Raw genomic sequence first — 16,866 nt, 5'->3', positions numbered from 1 at the left:
GTACATTTTTCCAGTACATGATGCCATGGAAATGTGTAGAAGGTTTAAAAGTAAATTGAAGAGGGAGGGGGGCTTGGAAGATGTACTGAAAGAAGGTATTCCAATAAATTAAACACAGCTAGCAGACCGACTCCATTTGTTGTGTCATCAGTGTTCATTCAGTCTGTATCTTTAGTTTTCTCAAAATATAAATGTATTCATTTAGTGGAGACTGTATGTTAAATGTACTGCAGTTACAGGTTGTGAAACTGTGTAGTATAGGTAAAATATAAATTCCTTATTTTTGTACAGCAGAACTCTAGCTCTAGCACAATGTAGAATATACTAGATGTTCAAAATTGCACAATAAAGGAACTTGGCAAACCAAATCTGAGATCTTGCTTCTTATTCAGATTTATGAGCGTTAGATTATTTGCTAAATGTTAGATGGTAAAATGAATTTTGGCCTTAGATTTTTGAGGGAACTGCAAGTTTTTAAGGTACCGATGGTGTGTGGTGTCAAACATTTTAAATGTAGGTTTTGAATTGACCAGGGTAAAGCTTTATGTTGCAGTCTGACACTGTTTGAAGACTAGACAGTGTTTTCAGTGTACATTGCAAATAATTTACACAGCCTGACTGCAAATGGACCTGATTGGTTTTGTAAATACACGTAGCCATGAAAAACAATTGCATGCACAAAAATATCACTTTTTTTTTTTTTTTTTTTTTTTTTTTTTTTTTTAACTAAGAAGGACTGGATATGTGCTCGTTTTAAAAGCTTCAATGTGCCATACCTCACTAATCTATAAAATGCAAACTTGGTATGCTATCTGGAATTACTGTTTAGGGTAAAAGCTAAATGCTAAATTGTTTATTTCAAAATGGTACTGATGAATTCCAACTACTTTTCAAGTTGTGTAAATACTTTACGAAGTGAAGAATAGTGTGTGTGTATATACGCATGTGTATATATGCACAGACATGCTCCTTGTATGTGGGCTGCAGTATTCTCTTGAAGATCAACAGTGCCAAGTCTTAATTCCTCTCACTTCTGAGCTCATGGTTACAGAAGAACTGATGAGATGCATTTTAAAAAAGTTATGTGTTTAAATTTCATAAAATCTTTCCAGGAGTGGTACAGTGAAATCTCTTGAGAGTTCAGTAAGCACACAATTTTATTTGCTTTAAAAACAAAACAACAACAAAAAAAAAACAGGTCTCAATAAAATTAAAGAACTAATTCCCTAACAAATGTGACTGTGGCTGCAGTAAAATGTCTCTTCAGCCAGAAGTTGGAGTGGATCAGCTTTAAATAACTGCCCAATAGTCACACATTCCCCAAGCTGAGTGAATGATGGAGCTGTCTCTTAACTGTGATGTCCCTGGCTTTTAATTTTTACTTAATAGTTCCTAATGTTTGCATGTTGCGGTCATGTGGTAAGGTACAAATGCTGGCTTATACACATCCAGTCACAGGAGTTATTTTTCATGTGTATAAACTTTTGTTTCTTGAAAGTACTGTGCTTTGTATGATGGCAATAATCTTTTACCTTCTATTGCAGTGATAAAGCTGACGTTAAGATTTGCCTCATGCCCATTGCATTTTGTTGGGAAGATAAAATAATGATACAGTAGGAAAGCCATGGAAGAATTTGTTGCCACTTGTATTATGTAGCTGTGTACTTCTAAAACCATTATGCATGTTAACAGTTAGCAGGATACTTGTGTCAAAACCATCGCAGGTTCTTTTTCTGACTGAACCCAAGTTAACGTGTACCATGTTGAGTCTGGTCTGTCATTGATTTCTTATATTAACAGACGTTAAGCTGCCTTTTTATAAAACTGAGTGTTTCAATCTTTGTAAGTTAAATTTGGACTGCACTTACAAAAAAAGTACTTCTGATTCCCAGAGATCATAAAGAAGCAGGGTGAAGGAGTACCAGACTTAGTCCATGTGATGCGTACGTTAGCAACTGAGAGCATCCCAAACCTCCCGCCAGGGGGTGAATTGGCAAGCAAGTGAGTTCACATCAATGTAAATGTGTTGTTTTTTATTTTATTTTATTTAAATTTGAACTTAAGGCCACTCTTAAAAGCGGGGGGAGGGAAGAAAAGATACAGTACGAAAGATGATCTGTTCTCCAATTCTGATTTTGAATTGCTCTGAGTGAGAAGGGACAGTACAAAACAGAGTTAACTTGTTGATCACTACTAAAATTAAAAGCCAAAATGTAGTTTGGGGAAGGTTGTTTTTTTAAGGGTGGCCTGAGTGTCTCTTTTTTGTAATTAACTGGGTTATCTGGGTGGGAGGTTGTGTCTGAAGATGAAAAAATAATGCACTGATTTTAGTAGCTACTTGGAGATGTGGTTCTGCACTTTAGGAAGGTGTGCATATGATGTTTTGCTTGGCAGTCTTTCTTGTCTGCAGCTAAAGCACTATTGTCAATGCTTGAAAGTTTGCTTATGCATCTCTCTGCTTGTGACAAATTTGAAAACTCTACAGAAGTCTATCAAAGTTAAGTAGAATATTATATTTAAAACTTTAAATAGGCTGGGTTTGTCCTTGCGTTCAGGGCTGGTGCTGTGTCTCATAAATAGATGTTCAGCACTTAAGGGAGGGATGTACTTAGCTCTTTTGCACACCAAGTGCCTTTTGGTTCTAAAGATTATTCATGAACCTGTACCGTGCAGATTGAGCACATGCGCTGTGAACAGTCTATTTTTAATGCTTCAGAGTATAATTTTATATTATTGCACCAAAACATGGTCTGTGGGCACATAAGTGAGTAAATGATGACTGAGTTGTAAGGATGATTTCTACAAAATTGTTCTTATATGAACCAGTAAAAGAGATTGCTGTTTATATATAATAGTAGCATCTATTTAGGATGTGTTGCAGTCATCTTGAAGTATCGACGAGTCAGTTATTCATGAAAGATGGCACACAAATTGTTTATCTTGAGCTCCTTTGGCTAGCTCTAGCATCATGGTTGTGGGGAAGTGCGGAGGTCACTGAAGCAATTGACTTCTGTGTGATTATGTGCTTTAGTGATGCTAGCTTGAATAGAGATTGACAAAAGTATGGATTTAATTGAATGTTAGCATAACTCAAAGCAGTAATGACAATTTGGAAGGAAAACAGTGCTTTTCGAAAACCTGGCTTTATTTAGGATCAAAGATACCTGTTGCTGAAAGATGAGAACAGCTTTGCAGTTCACACGCGCAATGTACTTTGTGTATAATTGCTTGTTTTATTGCTTTAAATTCAACCTCTTCTTCCGTGCTGTATAATCATTCACTAGATTCGCTGTGATGTTTATACTGCTGCCTGATAGTTCTTGACTTTTCATCATTGCAGGATGATTATAAAGCCTGTCATCTGCTTTTTTCTTCTAAAACACTCCTTTGTGATTCCTCTGCATGTATTCATGAGCAGTTAAGAAGTGTTTTTGAGGTTTGTTTTCTATCACAGTTGTAGTTTGCTGCTTTGTCATACTTGGTTCTGCAGATAGGCTATCTGAAGAAAATCGCTTTTGAAGTCCTGTCTGTGGCTCTTCCCTTTTGCTCTCTTCTTTCTTCCCGGTTCCCCCTCCAAAATTTATTCCTTATGTGCTGGGCAAGGCACAGGCTTCCTCTTCCTTCAGCCTCCCTTATTTTTTTGTGTATCAGTTTTCAAGAAAACATCTTGAAACCCTCTGGAGGCATCATAATATCTGAAGGTGCTACTGCAGTATTCATTGGGCACACAAACGCCATGGCATTCAACTTCTATCACGTACTCAGATGCCCGCTTCCAAAGCCTCAGAGACATGTCACCAAGCAGCACTGCGGCCTCATCTGAATGTCTGTGCTCTTCTCGTTCTGAATGCAGTGTGCGCTATCCAGCCTTGTTTTTCATAAGGGTTTAAAGGATTACCTTAGCTATGTTTAGTGACACTTAGCAGTAACTTGCAGTAAACTTGGTTCTGGGAATTTGAAACCTTTAAAAGTTTGCATTTGAAATTGCAGTTTTGCTTGGAGACTTTGACTTAAAAAGACAGAGCCTTAAAATCTTGTTGTTTCTTGAATTTCTTGTTCCCTCTAGACGGAGTGTGATTGAAGCTGTTTATAACAGACTGAACCCCTACAGGAACGATGATACTGTAAGTATCTTTTCCCCTGCATTTTTTCCTCTCACCCCAGTAATTTCAGCTGCTTTTTGTTGCTTTATTTATTTTAAGTTTGCCATTTCTTGGTTAGAAGACCCCTTCCCAAAAAAAGTGATAACCTTCTTGTGGTCTTTCTCTTTGGGGTTTGTTTTAGGGTTGTTTTCTGATGCCTTCTGCTGATGGTAGTCTCAGAACTCCAGCCTCATTGACGTGCTGGTTTTCTGGCATATTGTGATTTGAACCCTGCCTGGATTTATAACTCTCAGTTCTAAGGATATATGCATTTTCCAAATGCTGTGGGAAGCACTCTCTTAATAAGACTTATAGTGAGCATATGGTTTAGGTTCTTGTATGTCAGTGATCAGGTAGGAACCTATGTCAGGATGATGGAGGGAACAACTCTAAAATATAAACAGTGGTCTCAGTTGCATTTAGATTATTGGGAATAGCGTTCAGTCACTGAAGGTGCTTTACTTCATAAAGTAGTATTTACTTCATGATTTACATTTCAGTAAAAATTCCTTATGTGCTTAGATGTGACATAAAGTGAAATGCCTCCAAACACGAAGCTGTACATTGGCTTTACAGCCGAGTGCTTCTGTTTGGCCATTGTCACGGTAACTTTAGCATAACAGTTCCTTAATACTGGCTGAAGGAAGATGCTTTATATTCAAAATACATCCTGTAGTAAGTTACTGCTCTATGAATGTACAGTAAACTTTGTTTTGTGATGATGTTGTCAAGTCAGATTCAGAAATTTGCATAGTGAATAGCTGGCATGCAGCTCCTGCATTTTTACTCACTGCTGCTTTTATTCTTCATCCTTGCAATTGGAACAAACATAGCCATTTTAGTCTTTCATATAATGGTTCTCCTTTGCTACTTCTGGTCTTGAAGGAAAATCTGGAGGTGGTACTCTTGCAAAGAGTAATTTTAGTGATCTTGGCTTTTTTTTACTACACCTCCATGCCAACTGTTCTTTTGGGTTTGTAATGAATTCTGTGTGCAAGTTTGAATGAAGGGTGCAGAAAGTTAATGCTAAAAAATCGTCATATGTGGCATTGCTAGAGACTTAATTAGCCTCTTTCCTTTGAAAGGAATCAGTAAGGCAGTGCCTCCAAAGAAGAGTAATATTTCTACCTCCTGCAGTCTCACTAACGACAGGGAAGTGTAGTTATGGAAGCACCAGCAGAGGCTGTTGTTAAAGCCCATCAAGTCTCTTAGTTATTAGGGGAAGGTAGCGTGTCATGCTGGAGCAACCAAAGATTGCTGTACATAGCAGCTTGCTCTGCTGCCTGTGCTGCTGACTTAACTTCTGCTTCAGCTACTGAGCTGTGGTCACACTTCGTAGCTGTGGTGTTAACGTACGTACCCGACGTGAAATGAGGCTGTTAGATTGTTCTGTATTCAGCTTTATATAACCGAGAGAACAGGAAATGGACACAAAGGTAAATGGAATAAAAACCACTAGGACTTAACTATTTGATCTGTACTAGGTTTTTTTTTTTAACTGATAGCAGGAATCAGTAAAACAGTTTTCAGTGTGATTTCATTTTTCAGCTATATAAGATCCACTGTGGTCTTTGGGCCTACATAGGCCAAATTTTAGGGATACTCAGATATTGGATGCATGGATGTAATGCCATACAGTTACGACTTAGAGTATGATATGTCTCTGTTTTAAGTTCTATGTTAGGGAATTTTTATGTGATTTCTTCTTACAGTTTTATTACAATTGAAAGTCAGGGTTTCCTGCAGTTACCAAAACTACACTTCTCTATTTAACCTTAAATTATAAGTGGTAAAATTCATCTGAATTAAAATAAGGTGTCAGTTGATGACTGTCTTCTGATGCAGTGAGGAAGGACTGAATTCATAAAAGATGGTAATGGTAATAAGAAAATATATGGGGCACATCCTGATCTTTTGACACACCTGTATAAGTGTATTCCATTTGGGTTACTTCGAACTACTCTGGGAGTGCTTTTGAATATTGTTCCTGGGATGTTGTTATGACAATTGGTAAGCATCTTAGAAAACATGTGGTCAGATTTTGAAACATCTTTGTACCTTAGTGCTTCATTAATTAAATGTATGGTTTCTGTAGATGTTTGTGAATGTTATTTCTGCTGTTTCTGAAAGGGGAGAGAAAACAAGCTCCTAAAATGATTTAAGTTTTTTTTTCCCTTTTCAGTCTGGATTATCCAGAAACTGCTGTAACTATGGGCACTCCAGACTTTAAAGGGTTCCTTCTTTTTTCTTTAAGGATTCTGCCTCAACTGATGATATGTGGTAAAACTGCTCATCTAGCTGTGGAGTTCATGTTTCATCCTTCAAATGAAAGTGCAGCCCAACCTCAGTGACCCTTCTTAACATCCATCCTCACTATTAATTAAAGAAGGGAATATGATGTGTTGGTGAGAGTGACTACAGCAGAAAACTACAGCAGTACGACATCTAGCCCAGGAACTGATCTTTTTTGTAAAACAGACTTCTGTAAACGTGATTTCAAACCATAATTCATGTTGTAAATCAGACTCCAGCAATTTATGTTGTATGATTTTGTTTTTGTAAAGTGCAATTGTCTTTGTACAAAATGCTCATATTTAATTATGAATTGCTTTAAATCACTATAAAGGTTAGAAGAAATGTTTGGCTTGTGTGATGCAACAATATATATATCCCTTTAAATTCATGTTGTGGTTTTGGATTGCAAGGAGCAGCAGCCTAGCCAGCTAGGTGCTCAAGAGGTGCACAAAACTGTAAAGACAACTTCTTGTTTTATACAAAAGCTGAACTTGTGGGCAACTTGCCAGGAATCAGTGTGTGAATTTGCTCGGCAAAGGACGAACAGCGAAGAGTAGTGCACTTTCTTCAACAAACGTATCTCGTTTTCTTGGAGGCACTCCTGCTCTCACATTGAGTTAAAGGGAGTTCCGATTTTGACTTCAGTGGGAGTTGAATCATGCCCTATTAATAGTATCGTGTTCATACGCGTATGAACCTTGGGATTAGAATGCCTTGATTCTTTGCACCTCTTTTTTCATTAACCCTTACCTGAAACTACTAATCACTGAGCACGAACAGGCAGCTTTCTACATTCAGTAGGAGTCTGCAGCATTTTTACAATACTGATTGGCTGGGTCTGCTGCTGTTCCAAGTAAAATACTCTGAATTCCATTTTATCAATAAAGCTTGGTTTAACAAACAAGAAATTTATCCATAAATGTGTAATTCCTTTTTTCCTGCCTTTTGAAATGTCAGTGCCATTGTAAATGATATTTTACATGTGGAAGAATATTTTTATTAATTGGTAGCCCATTTTTAAAATGGGAAGAATTTTAATTACTGCCCAAGACATAGCCATATGCTAGAGGATGAAGTGGGATTAATGTTACCCTATTTTTTACGAGTGTGGGTTTTTTTCAGGCTTTTTTTCTCCCCACTGAGGATGTGCATTGGTTTGAATTTGCCTACTGTTTGATAAAAATACATTTGTCAAAGCCTGACAATCTTTAACGTTTTATGGTGTGTGTTTTTAATTGACCCACTTACTTAGAATGAGAGACTAGTGGTTAAACAGTACTTGTGATTTGAGATATAGCATGTTGACAATATTTAACTGTTCGTTGTTTAAAATTCTAATTTAAAATTTTATAAGATAATAAACTAATTTGATTTAAGCCTAGCTTTCTCCCATTGAACATGCAAAATTAAGTTTTCAAGTCAGTCGTGTTTGCAAAACTGCTGTTTTGTGCACCTTGTATTGTCTTTTTGGTTGAGAATATTGTATTTAATATGTAGTTTACTCATTTAGTAGGCAGATTCCCCAAAAGGAAAATCAGTAAAACAAGTAGATTGTAACATTTACTGCGGTTAAACAGAATCAAGACGTGGTGTATAATTACTTTTTGATAGGAAAATGTAGTACAATGCATTTTGCTATATTTGTCTTTCCCTAACTTTGAAATATACATATTTGTATATATAGCCTTAAAACTAATGCAGAGTTAGGGAACACTGAACAGTGAAAAAGTAACTTATAGTGTCTTGGAACTAAGTATAGTATATACCAGCAAACTTTTCTTTTATCCCTCTTGTCTATGTGGGGTGCTTAAAACGTAACTTCATTGTATTCAGTTTGTAATCTGTTCAAGCATGAATGAAGAAAACATAAGCACTATTTGTATTTATAAATTTATAGCAATTTTTGCTTAAAGAACCAGTTCCTTACCTACCTATGAATAAATGCTTAAAATGTCTAATTTTGTTGTAGAGTGCAAAACTATAATAATGTTAAGTTATAGCTTCACAGGCACCTAATTAACAAGCGTATTTAATACATGGCGTATTAGTGCAAAAAGATAAACTCAGTTTAGGACTAGGCGGATAAAGTTCTGTCCTTTTTTGTAGAGACTAAAGTTTAGTTTTGGAAACTGCAAAACGTTGAACTGGACTGTGGAAACTTTGAGTTTAAAACTTTGAGAATCAGAAGCAAAACTGTGGTGTGAAAAGCCATACTTCGAACCGTAATCACTTAAAGTGTCTCAGTGACAAATGATGTATTTGAAGCCTCTTCCTATGAGGTCTCCTAAAGGTTAGGAAGAAAATAATTCTGCTATTGCTGCAGGTGCTGTAATGAGGTTTGAGGGTAGCAGAAGAAAGCCCGTTTCAGGCCTTTCTCCCTACCACCTACGTGCAGCATTTTGATGAGGTCAGAGCACTGAATCTATGATGAATGCACAAACACTGCCATTTTAGATACAGAGTTTGATTACAAAATCTTAAGTATATAAAGCATCCTAGAAAAGAGGCAAGCTGTACTTTTCACTGCTCTGAAAAGAAAAAGAAAAAGGCACTTTTGCACCTTTGTGCATCTCCTTCTTGCACCAGAAACTTTTTTGTTAATTGCTAAAAACATTAGCACCTCAGGGGCAAGGCAGCAATTTTTTTTTGAAGTATTGTGTGCTATTTATTTCCCTCATGGAAAACTATTCCTGTGTGACAAAAATGAAAATTGTGTGATGTTAAAAGATGTATTTTTAAATACATGTTCAACTAGGATGGTCCCAATTTGCTTGTTTTTTTTTAAGAGGAAATGATATTTGTAAAGCTACTTCACTTCGTATGCCATGCGATTTTGTTTTCCTTCTACATTTGACAGCTTCACTGGCTTCAGTTTCTGTGAGTTTTGTTACAGTCAGATTAAATGTTTCACTGATCATTCTGGGAAAATTACCTGTACTGCTTTATAGACCACTGTTTCAAACAATTCTCACTAATTCAGCATTGAAATGTGCTCAAGACAGAGGCTTTCTAAAACGTCCTAGAACCAGTGTTGGATTAGCTAAACGGAATTATGTTAAGCAGGGTCCTAGACTTGCGAGGCCTTGTAAACCCGTTGTATCGGCGGAGTCCTGGTATGTGTGGTGAGTCGTGGAGCTGGGGCCTTTCTGGTGGCTGCTCTTGCCTGGTCAGCAGGCGGCACTGCACGGGGCTTGATGTGTGGCCATCACTCATTTTAATCTTCCCTCAGAAGTCAGAATCAGAGAGAGAAATTTCATCTACTTGTCATGAAACTGTGATGAGTTGGGGTAATCCTAGGTTGTCTCCTACTAGCAAAATGCCCGAAGAATATTAAACAGCAGATGAGGAATGGTAGCACTGACCTTGGCAGTTCATGCAGGTGCCAAAGCTAATCATTTTAACACCTCCTTATGATGCTAACTTGAATGTCAATTAAACTGTTTGTCACAAAACTCAGACTGTCTCAGCTGTATCGGTTAGATCTGAGCCACGTTGCTTAGTTCAAGAATTGGATCGTCAGGGTTTTAACCAAATTGGGGAACGGTTTTCACTGCAATTCATTCCCTGCTAAGAATCTCATCTTGACTTGTTACAGTGGGTAGCATAGATTTCCTATTGCCTTTTCCTAATCCTTTATGAACTAAGGCTATAGTTTTGTGGTCAGTTGATATCAAGAATGAACTGTCTATCACTGTTAGTCTGCTCCCACTGCCCTTCTTGTGCCAGCAGTAGCGCTTCTGTGGCCATGCAGCTAGGAGTAGAAAAGAAAAATTTGTACTCTCTGCTGGACAAAGTGATATTCCAGCTACCCAGTGCTAGCACAGGGCAGGACATGGGGCGAAGACAGGGCTATGAGTGAGGGAAAGCTTGCACCACCTCTTCTACCACAGTTAAAGAAATTGGACCCTAAGCGCAGATAAATGATGGGCCTGTGTAGGGAGTATCAAAGCCTTTGCAGATCTTCCTTCACGCTGTACTTAAACATTTTAGTTTGGTCAACGTTCTTTTTCTTAAAACTGGAATCATGAACCTTCGGTTTTAATGTCTTGTATGCGAGTTCCCTGCTGGCAGACTTGCTTTTTGTTGGCTGTCTTTGTGTTTGTAGCTCCGTCTTAAGAGATAGTTAGCATGGCTGTCACAATTAGATTAATGATGTGGCTGTCAGAGTTTACCTTATTTAAATGTACATCAGGATTTCATCATGCCAAGGTGTTCACCTCCATTTCTACATGCACGTTCCTGAATTGCTTTATGCACAAATGACTTGGGATATTTAAATTTCTTGATATTTAAAGTTGGCCCTCTCTGAAACAGGCTAACCTTTAATTAAATGTTACCCTTTTCCTCCTCATTTGGCAAACACAGGGTTTTTAATGCAAACCTGATGTATCTCGCTTAGGTTAAGAACCAGCAAAGCCATGTAGAGCTATATTTTACAGTTTTCTGTAGGAAATGGAATTGCTATTCTGTGCCAAGCTTCTTGAGGTGTAAAAATGTCTTCAAGATAACTGGTATAGCTCCTTGTTCCTACAGCTATGTATGATCATGACCCGAGCCTTCATATGCTATCACAGGGTGTGAAGTCTCTACTTGGCTGAATAGATTTTTTAACTGTTTATGTACATCCTATTTCCAGGATGCTGTAGCACATAAAATGCATGCAATTCCCAACGTGAGCCAATAAAGCAGTGCAAGAATGAAGACAAGTTGAAAGGTACCAATCTGGGCTGAGTCTTTTGGACTGATCAGTCCATGAGTGTTGACCAGAGAATCTGCTCTCAGCTGAGCTTTCCCTGAGCTGCCTCTGCAGAGGTCTTGCACAGTCTGCAGGTCTCAGGCATGTGCCTTCTGAAGCTTCTTGTACCTTTATTTTGCTTCATAGAGTTGTTGCTTTGTAAATGAGGCAGCGGTCAGCTGGGCTGCGACATTTCATCCCAGAAGCTTAAGAAGCTGTAGGAAAATGTAAAGCGTTTCATTACAGCCCTGGATCGCTAAAAGCTTTCAAGTAGAAAAGAACACAGAGCATGCTAAAAGTAGAGATTACATCACCTCCTGCTGAAAAACAGTTTCCAGGAAAATCTACAAATATTTCTACGACTTACTTTTAGTACATGAAAAAGTCTGGCGCTTTAATCTGATTGTGTCTTAGTTGTCGACCTACAGCGGGCTAGGTTTTATGCCTATTACTTGTTTTATCTATGTTTTCATTTGATACTCCTTCTGCATAGCATTGAAACATTTTTCCCCGTTCTGTAGACACTTCAATAAAAAAAAAAAAAAGTCTGCTTCCAAGCTTAGAGACTAGGAGTGATAATGGTGTCTTAGGAAAAGGGTTATAAGGGAAGACTGCTTTAAATAAAACAGCAAAAAATCATAACCGTTGCAACCACAAAGTTTGGAAAAGTGGGCTTAACTTAAAGATTGCCTTTTATAGAAGTAATGAAATAGTTCTACTCTGAAAGTAACAAAACTTCAGTAGGGATGGGATGATAGGTCAGATTTCTACAGCATATATTGTTTTAACCTAGCCAGATTTTCATGTTTAACTCATATTGATTCCTGCCCGAACACTTTTTAAAATATTACTAGGCATCTACTTTTTTTGTTGTTAAAATTAAAAAAAAAAAAAAAAAAAAAAAAGGAAAAGAAACCCAATGGTCCTTACTACTGCATAACTAGTAATTTGTTTGCAAGGGTGAGTGCTATGTCAGATAGCAGCATTTTTCTTTAAGAGCACTACATCTGTACTTCTCAGCTCACTCAATAACATTGAGCCAAAACTGAAATTCATTTTTGCTTCCATTAACTGTATGGCTCTGAAGAGCTGGTGGGAGCATGTGGTTTTGAGCAGCTAAAGTAGACAGGACTTGATACATATTGTGAGTAAGCCTTCAGAGTGAAGGAGATGTCATTGTTGTTTCTTTTGAGAAATATCTTTGTGAAGAAAAATGAGAAAACTGAGACTGGCAGGTCAGAAAACATTACATCCTTTTACTTCTATTGATACCTGTAGACTGAGGTCTTCAGAGTTTAATTCACTTGTATTACTGAATTCAACTCAATCTGAGCAGTGGAAACACGAGTAGCCAATTTCATTTTCACTATTGGGGTTTCAGGCTGAAGCACGGTATTTTTGTTTGTACTGCGAGGGAAAACTGAATTAAGATGATCTTGGGAAAATCAGGCATACACTTCACAGCCTGCTGATGTGGATGGAGCATCACTCACAATATATAAAGTTTCCACAAGTATTGTTGGAGCTTTAACTGCCCTACTTCTGTTGTAATTAAAGAGAAATATAATCTTCATTCTGTTTTGGTTTTGAAAAAGCTTTTCAAAGCCAAAGAGGAAGAAGGGGCAATCTTAAAGCAAAATGGTAGGTAAATTGGATGTAACAATGTTCTAATTCTTTGAAGGTGTAAGTCAACAGCTTTTTTTTTTTTTTTTTTGCCTTTTTTTTTTCATTTAAAACATCAGAGGGGCATGATTTAAGAGGTTCAGTCTTTCATGTAGTGCTTTTGGCTATAAAAAACAGATAAAAGGATGGAACCCAAAATGAGTCACCTGGATGGGAAAGCAATGAAGCCCAAAACCTCTAGGAATACATGTTGTGAATACACATGGCATTGCTTCCATGTCCAGTAATGGGCCTACTGGCATTTTTAGGGGAGCTTTTATTCTTACTGAGTGGTTGATGCTAGACTCAAGTCTGCTGCAGGTTGAAATTTCCAGATGTGTACATTAGAAGCTGGGTGTTATGCAGTGGTCCCCCCGCATGGGATGCTGCAGTGCCTGTTACCACTGCTCTGCTGGTTCAGGCTGTGTAGGCACTCGGATGCTGGCAGCTGGGTTTCCCTAGCATACATTTAATTGTGTGCTATATGTGGTGGTGTGACTCACAATGACCTTGAGTACCAAGAGTTGAGTTGTGTTTATTAACTGGATCTAACTCTTTGGTGCCAGGAATCTAGTTTTTAGAGGAAGCACTGAATTACGCAAATGTTCGTGGTGAATCGTGCCGGGTAGATCACTGCTCACAAAACCGAATGGCTTTGGGTAATATGAGACACAAGCCAGGGAATATGGGATATTTGAGAAGTGCAGAGTCGAGTATGATTTCCAGAACCGGCTGCTTTATAAACATTTCAAAGCAGGGATTTGGGGTTTTAGCATCTGTCTTGTTACTAAGGCTCTGTACAAACATGCTGAATTAGAGAGTTTTCACCTGTCTTCTCACCGGATTGACTCCACATCGTCTCATAAAAGAGTCTCGTTTGTAGTGACATGCTGTGCCTGTCTTTTTAGAAAATTCATGACTTCTTTATATCTATTTTGTGGAAAGTGTAACTTTTTCACTGATGACTTGTATAAATGTGTGTTACGAATGGAGAGATTCAAGCTTGAAAAGCATGTTTGCAGCCTCGTTATGGAATTTATAAATTTAACAGAGTAATATACAAGAGCATAACTATTTTCCTTAAGTAGAATGTATAACAATATATAATAATAAATTATTCTCCACGTAGTTCACCCACTATTTACAGTTTTACACAATTCAAACTGTGTGTTTACAGAAAGTTCAATAAATGTATATTTTGTACTATGTACAGATTCCTGGTCCCAAAGAAAATGTGTGAACTTAGTTTCTAACTTAACTTTTGAGATTGTATTTTTTTTTTTCTTTTTGAATCAGTTGAACAAACTGCGTTATGCCTGTTGATGGTGGAGGCTTGCATTGGAGAAAATGGGAATTGGAAATATTTCTAATCTACAAAAGTGATTCCACTAAATAAAACGGGCAATTACATCGTGTGTGTGTATTTGAGTGGTATGCTATAAACCATTTTCACCTCTGTTTTGTCACTAAATTACAAACTTGATATCAGGCCTATCATTCCGTTTTCTAATCCAAGCTCATGCTATTAAAACGCACTGTTAAATGCTTATTTTCATCATTGGTTAGTCACAGAAGTAAAAATCCCCCTCTTCACTGATTTCGCCTCACATGTTGAAATTCTAAGATCAAGCAGCGAGCCTGGCTCCAGCTGTGACCTTCCCCAGAAGTCACCTGGTCGGGGGTTTTCAGGAGAGCTGGGGATGCCCAACTTTTGGAAAACCAAGTCACACAGGAGCGAGATCTATTTGCATCTTCTGTCCTGACTCGGTACTGTAAAATGCAGGACAGAGCTCTGTAATTTGTAGAATTTAAGGATATTAAGGTATAAAACAAATCCTCATGCTCCTTTTAACCTGTATGATTTGGAGGGAGAATGATTTCATATATTATCAGTTCACATTTTGTCTTCCCTGAAGTCTTTATGATAGCCAGAGAGCTGGTAGGATTCTGACACAGGCTGTACAAATCACAGCAGCGAAGGGGGTGGGAGGGTATCTGGTTATTGCCTGTTACCTGGAGCAGTGCCTTTTCTACAGATTCAGCACCATCCTTTTAAGGATTAAAAATCAAAACTAATGAGATTCTAGCAAAATGAGGGAATGTTTTCTGGGGATTAAAAAAAATGAACTTGCTCTGATACAATTGGCTGTTAGCCTTGGTTCACAGTAATGGAGCAAACATGGGAGAGAGATAAGGTATGTCCCTTTGATTTCTAGCTCAAAGCTAGTGGAAAGAATGCTTTATCCCCTCTGATTAGAAATTTAAGTTTTAGTATATTTTTTCCTCAGAGGCGAAGAATAATATGCCTCTGAATAGCATTGTTGGTTCATGTAAATGCTTTTGTAATGCTTGACGGGTAATAATAAATGTGAATGTCACCAGCAGTGTTTAGACAGATGTTTTCAGCTAACTTAAGTAGTTTGTTGTGGCTGAGTTCAATCAAACACCATCTACATGGGCTAATTTTAAAAAGGTAAAACACTGAAGCCCAGTTAAATCATTTAACTGCGATTTCACTTCAGCATTCTTAAAGAGTGCAAGGGCTCATTCTAATGCAATGAAGTTCTGAAGGAATGAAGGTGAGTTTGGCAAGGAGGAGCAAAGAGAGTTGTTTACAGCTGCTGTTACAAATAATTAGGACGATTATTCCTGCAAATATGCATACACAAGAGAGTGGGTGTTGAGTGAACTTGGTGCATGGCTCATATTTGTGGGCTTGCAAGACTGGAATCTCATCAGTATAACTAGAATGCATGTATTGATCAAATTACCTTGTACTCCTCAATTTTATTGGAAACTTTCCAATATTATTATTATTTTTTTTTTTTACTAGAAGTGGGAGGACTTAAAATTAGCCACATCCTTTGAAAGATCCTACTTCTGAGCCACAGCTGTTGTGAAACAGATTTATTTTCTTTGCCCCATTAGCAGCTTTCTGGTGTTCATCCTCGACTTTAAGAAAACTTTCGCTTGCCAGGATTTTAATCCTGTTATACAGGACTGCAAACTTTGCCATGACCTACAATGTAGACTTGTCCTGAATTAAGTTTGCTGAATCCACATTTAAACCAGCGAGTGTGCTTGTAGAATAGAGCAGATATGAATTAACTATGAATTAACCGTAAGTAGCTCTATGTATTTTCTTGTCTTTACCCCTTAGTAGAAGACTCTGTGCCAGTGCCTGGCGTCCAGCTGATTCTCCGAGGAAGTATCATCTTGCTGAAGCTGCACCAGGGCTCTTCCCCTTTCCTCTGAAATAGCACAACAGAGTTTGCTGCTGGCTCATGCATACCAAGTATAACTTGGTGGGAACAGTCACCTTCCTCTGAAACTTGAATCCTGTCCCATAAACTATAAAAAGGTACAGGATAAAACAGCTATGTTTAAATTACTTCAACAAAATAATTCAAAGGATGTCACAAGCATGAAAAAAAAAAAGGCATTTAAGGAAACAAAATCTTTTTTGGTCTGTTTTTAAAATAACCTATGTCATCACTAAACTAAGAGCTAGATGGTAGGAATAGGATATTTGGACATGGCTGACCTCCAGGTCTTCTGTAGTTGTGCTTTTTCTGCATTTCCTACTTACCAAAATTACTCTTTCTAAAAAGCTAGAAGCTTTTCAGTAGTCCTTTAGAAGAGTAATAAATTACCCACCCCGTCATGGGTGTAGTGGGAGTCTATTACTTGAAGAATATGAAGTAACACAATCAAATAAATCAGTATTAATCCTAATATCTTTTACTTCATATTATAATTATGCTTAACAATGCATTTCAGATTTATTTTTTTTCCTGTCCTTGCAATTGTTTGTTTATTTGGGGTTTTTAATGCTCACCTTCAGTTATCTTAGCTTGCTTGCCTATTCTAATTCCACCCTCTAATCTGTTGCTGTTGAATCCCAGTAATGGTCTGAAGACTGCCTGGATTTCAGGAACCAGCTGCAGCAACAAAAACCTGAAGGCTGATTTTAGAAGACATATACTGAAAATACTAATAATGAAATTTACAAAATGAATTAAAATAATGTCA

At 37.6% G+C, this 16,866-nt stretch overlaps 1 protein-coding gene across 4 annotated transcripts in view; it reads left to right on the top strand.

Annotated features, from left to right (window-relative positions):
• PPM1A (protein phosphatase, Mg2+/Mn2+ dependent 1A) overlaps nucleotides 1-14,202 on the top strand; it is a 33,881-nt gene extending 19,679 nt beyond the window's left edge. For all 4 annotated transcript variants that reach the window (XM_084287560.1, XM_084287562.1, XM_084287559.1 and 1 more), the window contains exons 4-6: nucleotides 1,893-2,001; nucleotides 4,067-4,124; nucleotides 6,397-14,202. In XM_084287560.1, the coding sequence (XP_084143686.1) occupies nucleotides 1,893-2,001; nucleotides 4,067-4,124; nucleotides 6,397-6,426 (197 nt within the window). In that variant the 3' untranslated portion in view covers nucleotides 6,427-14,202. The remainder of the gene's footprint in view (nucleotides 1-1,892; nucleotides 2,002-4,066; nucleotides 4,125-6,396) is intronic.
• Nucleotides 14,203-16,866: the final 2,664 nt, after the last annotated feature.

The sequence above is a fragment of the Netta rufina genome, assembly GCF_964035555.1.
Source record: "Netta rufina genome assembly, chromosome: 5".
In the NCBI taxonomy this organism is placed as follows: domain Eukaryota; kingdom Metazoa; phylum Chordata; class Aves; order Anseriformes; family Anatidae; genus Netta; species Netta rufina.
The sequence above is the reverse complement of the archived record's forward strand: the minus strand, read 5'-3'. Positions and strand labels throughout refer to the sequence as shown.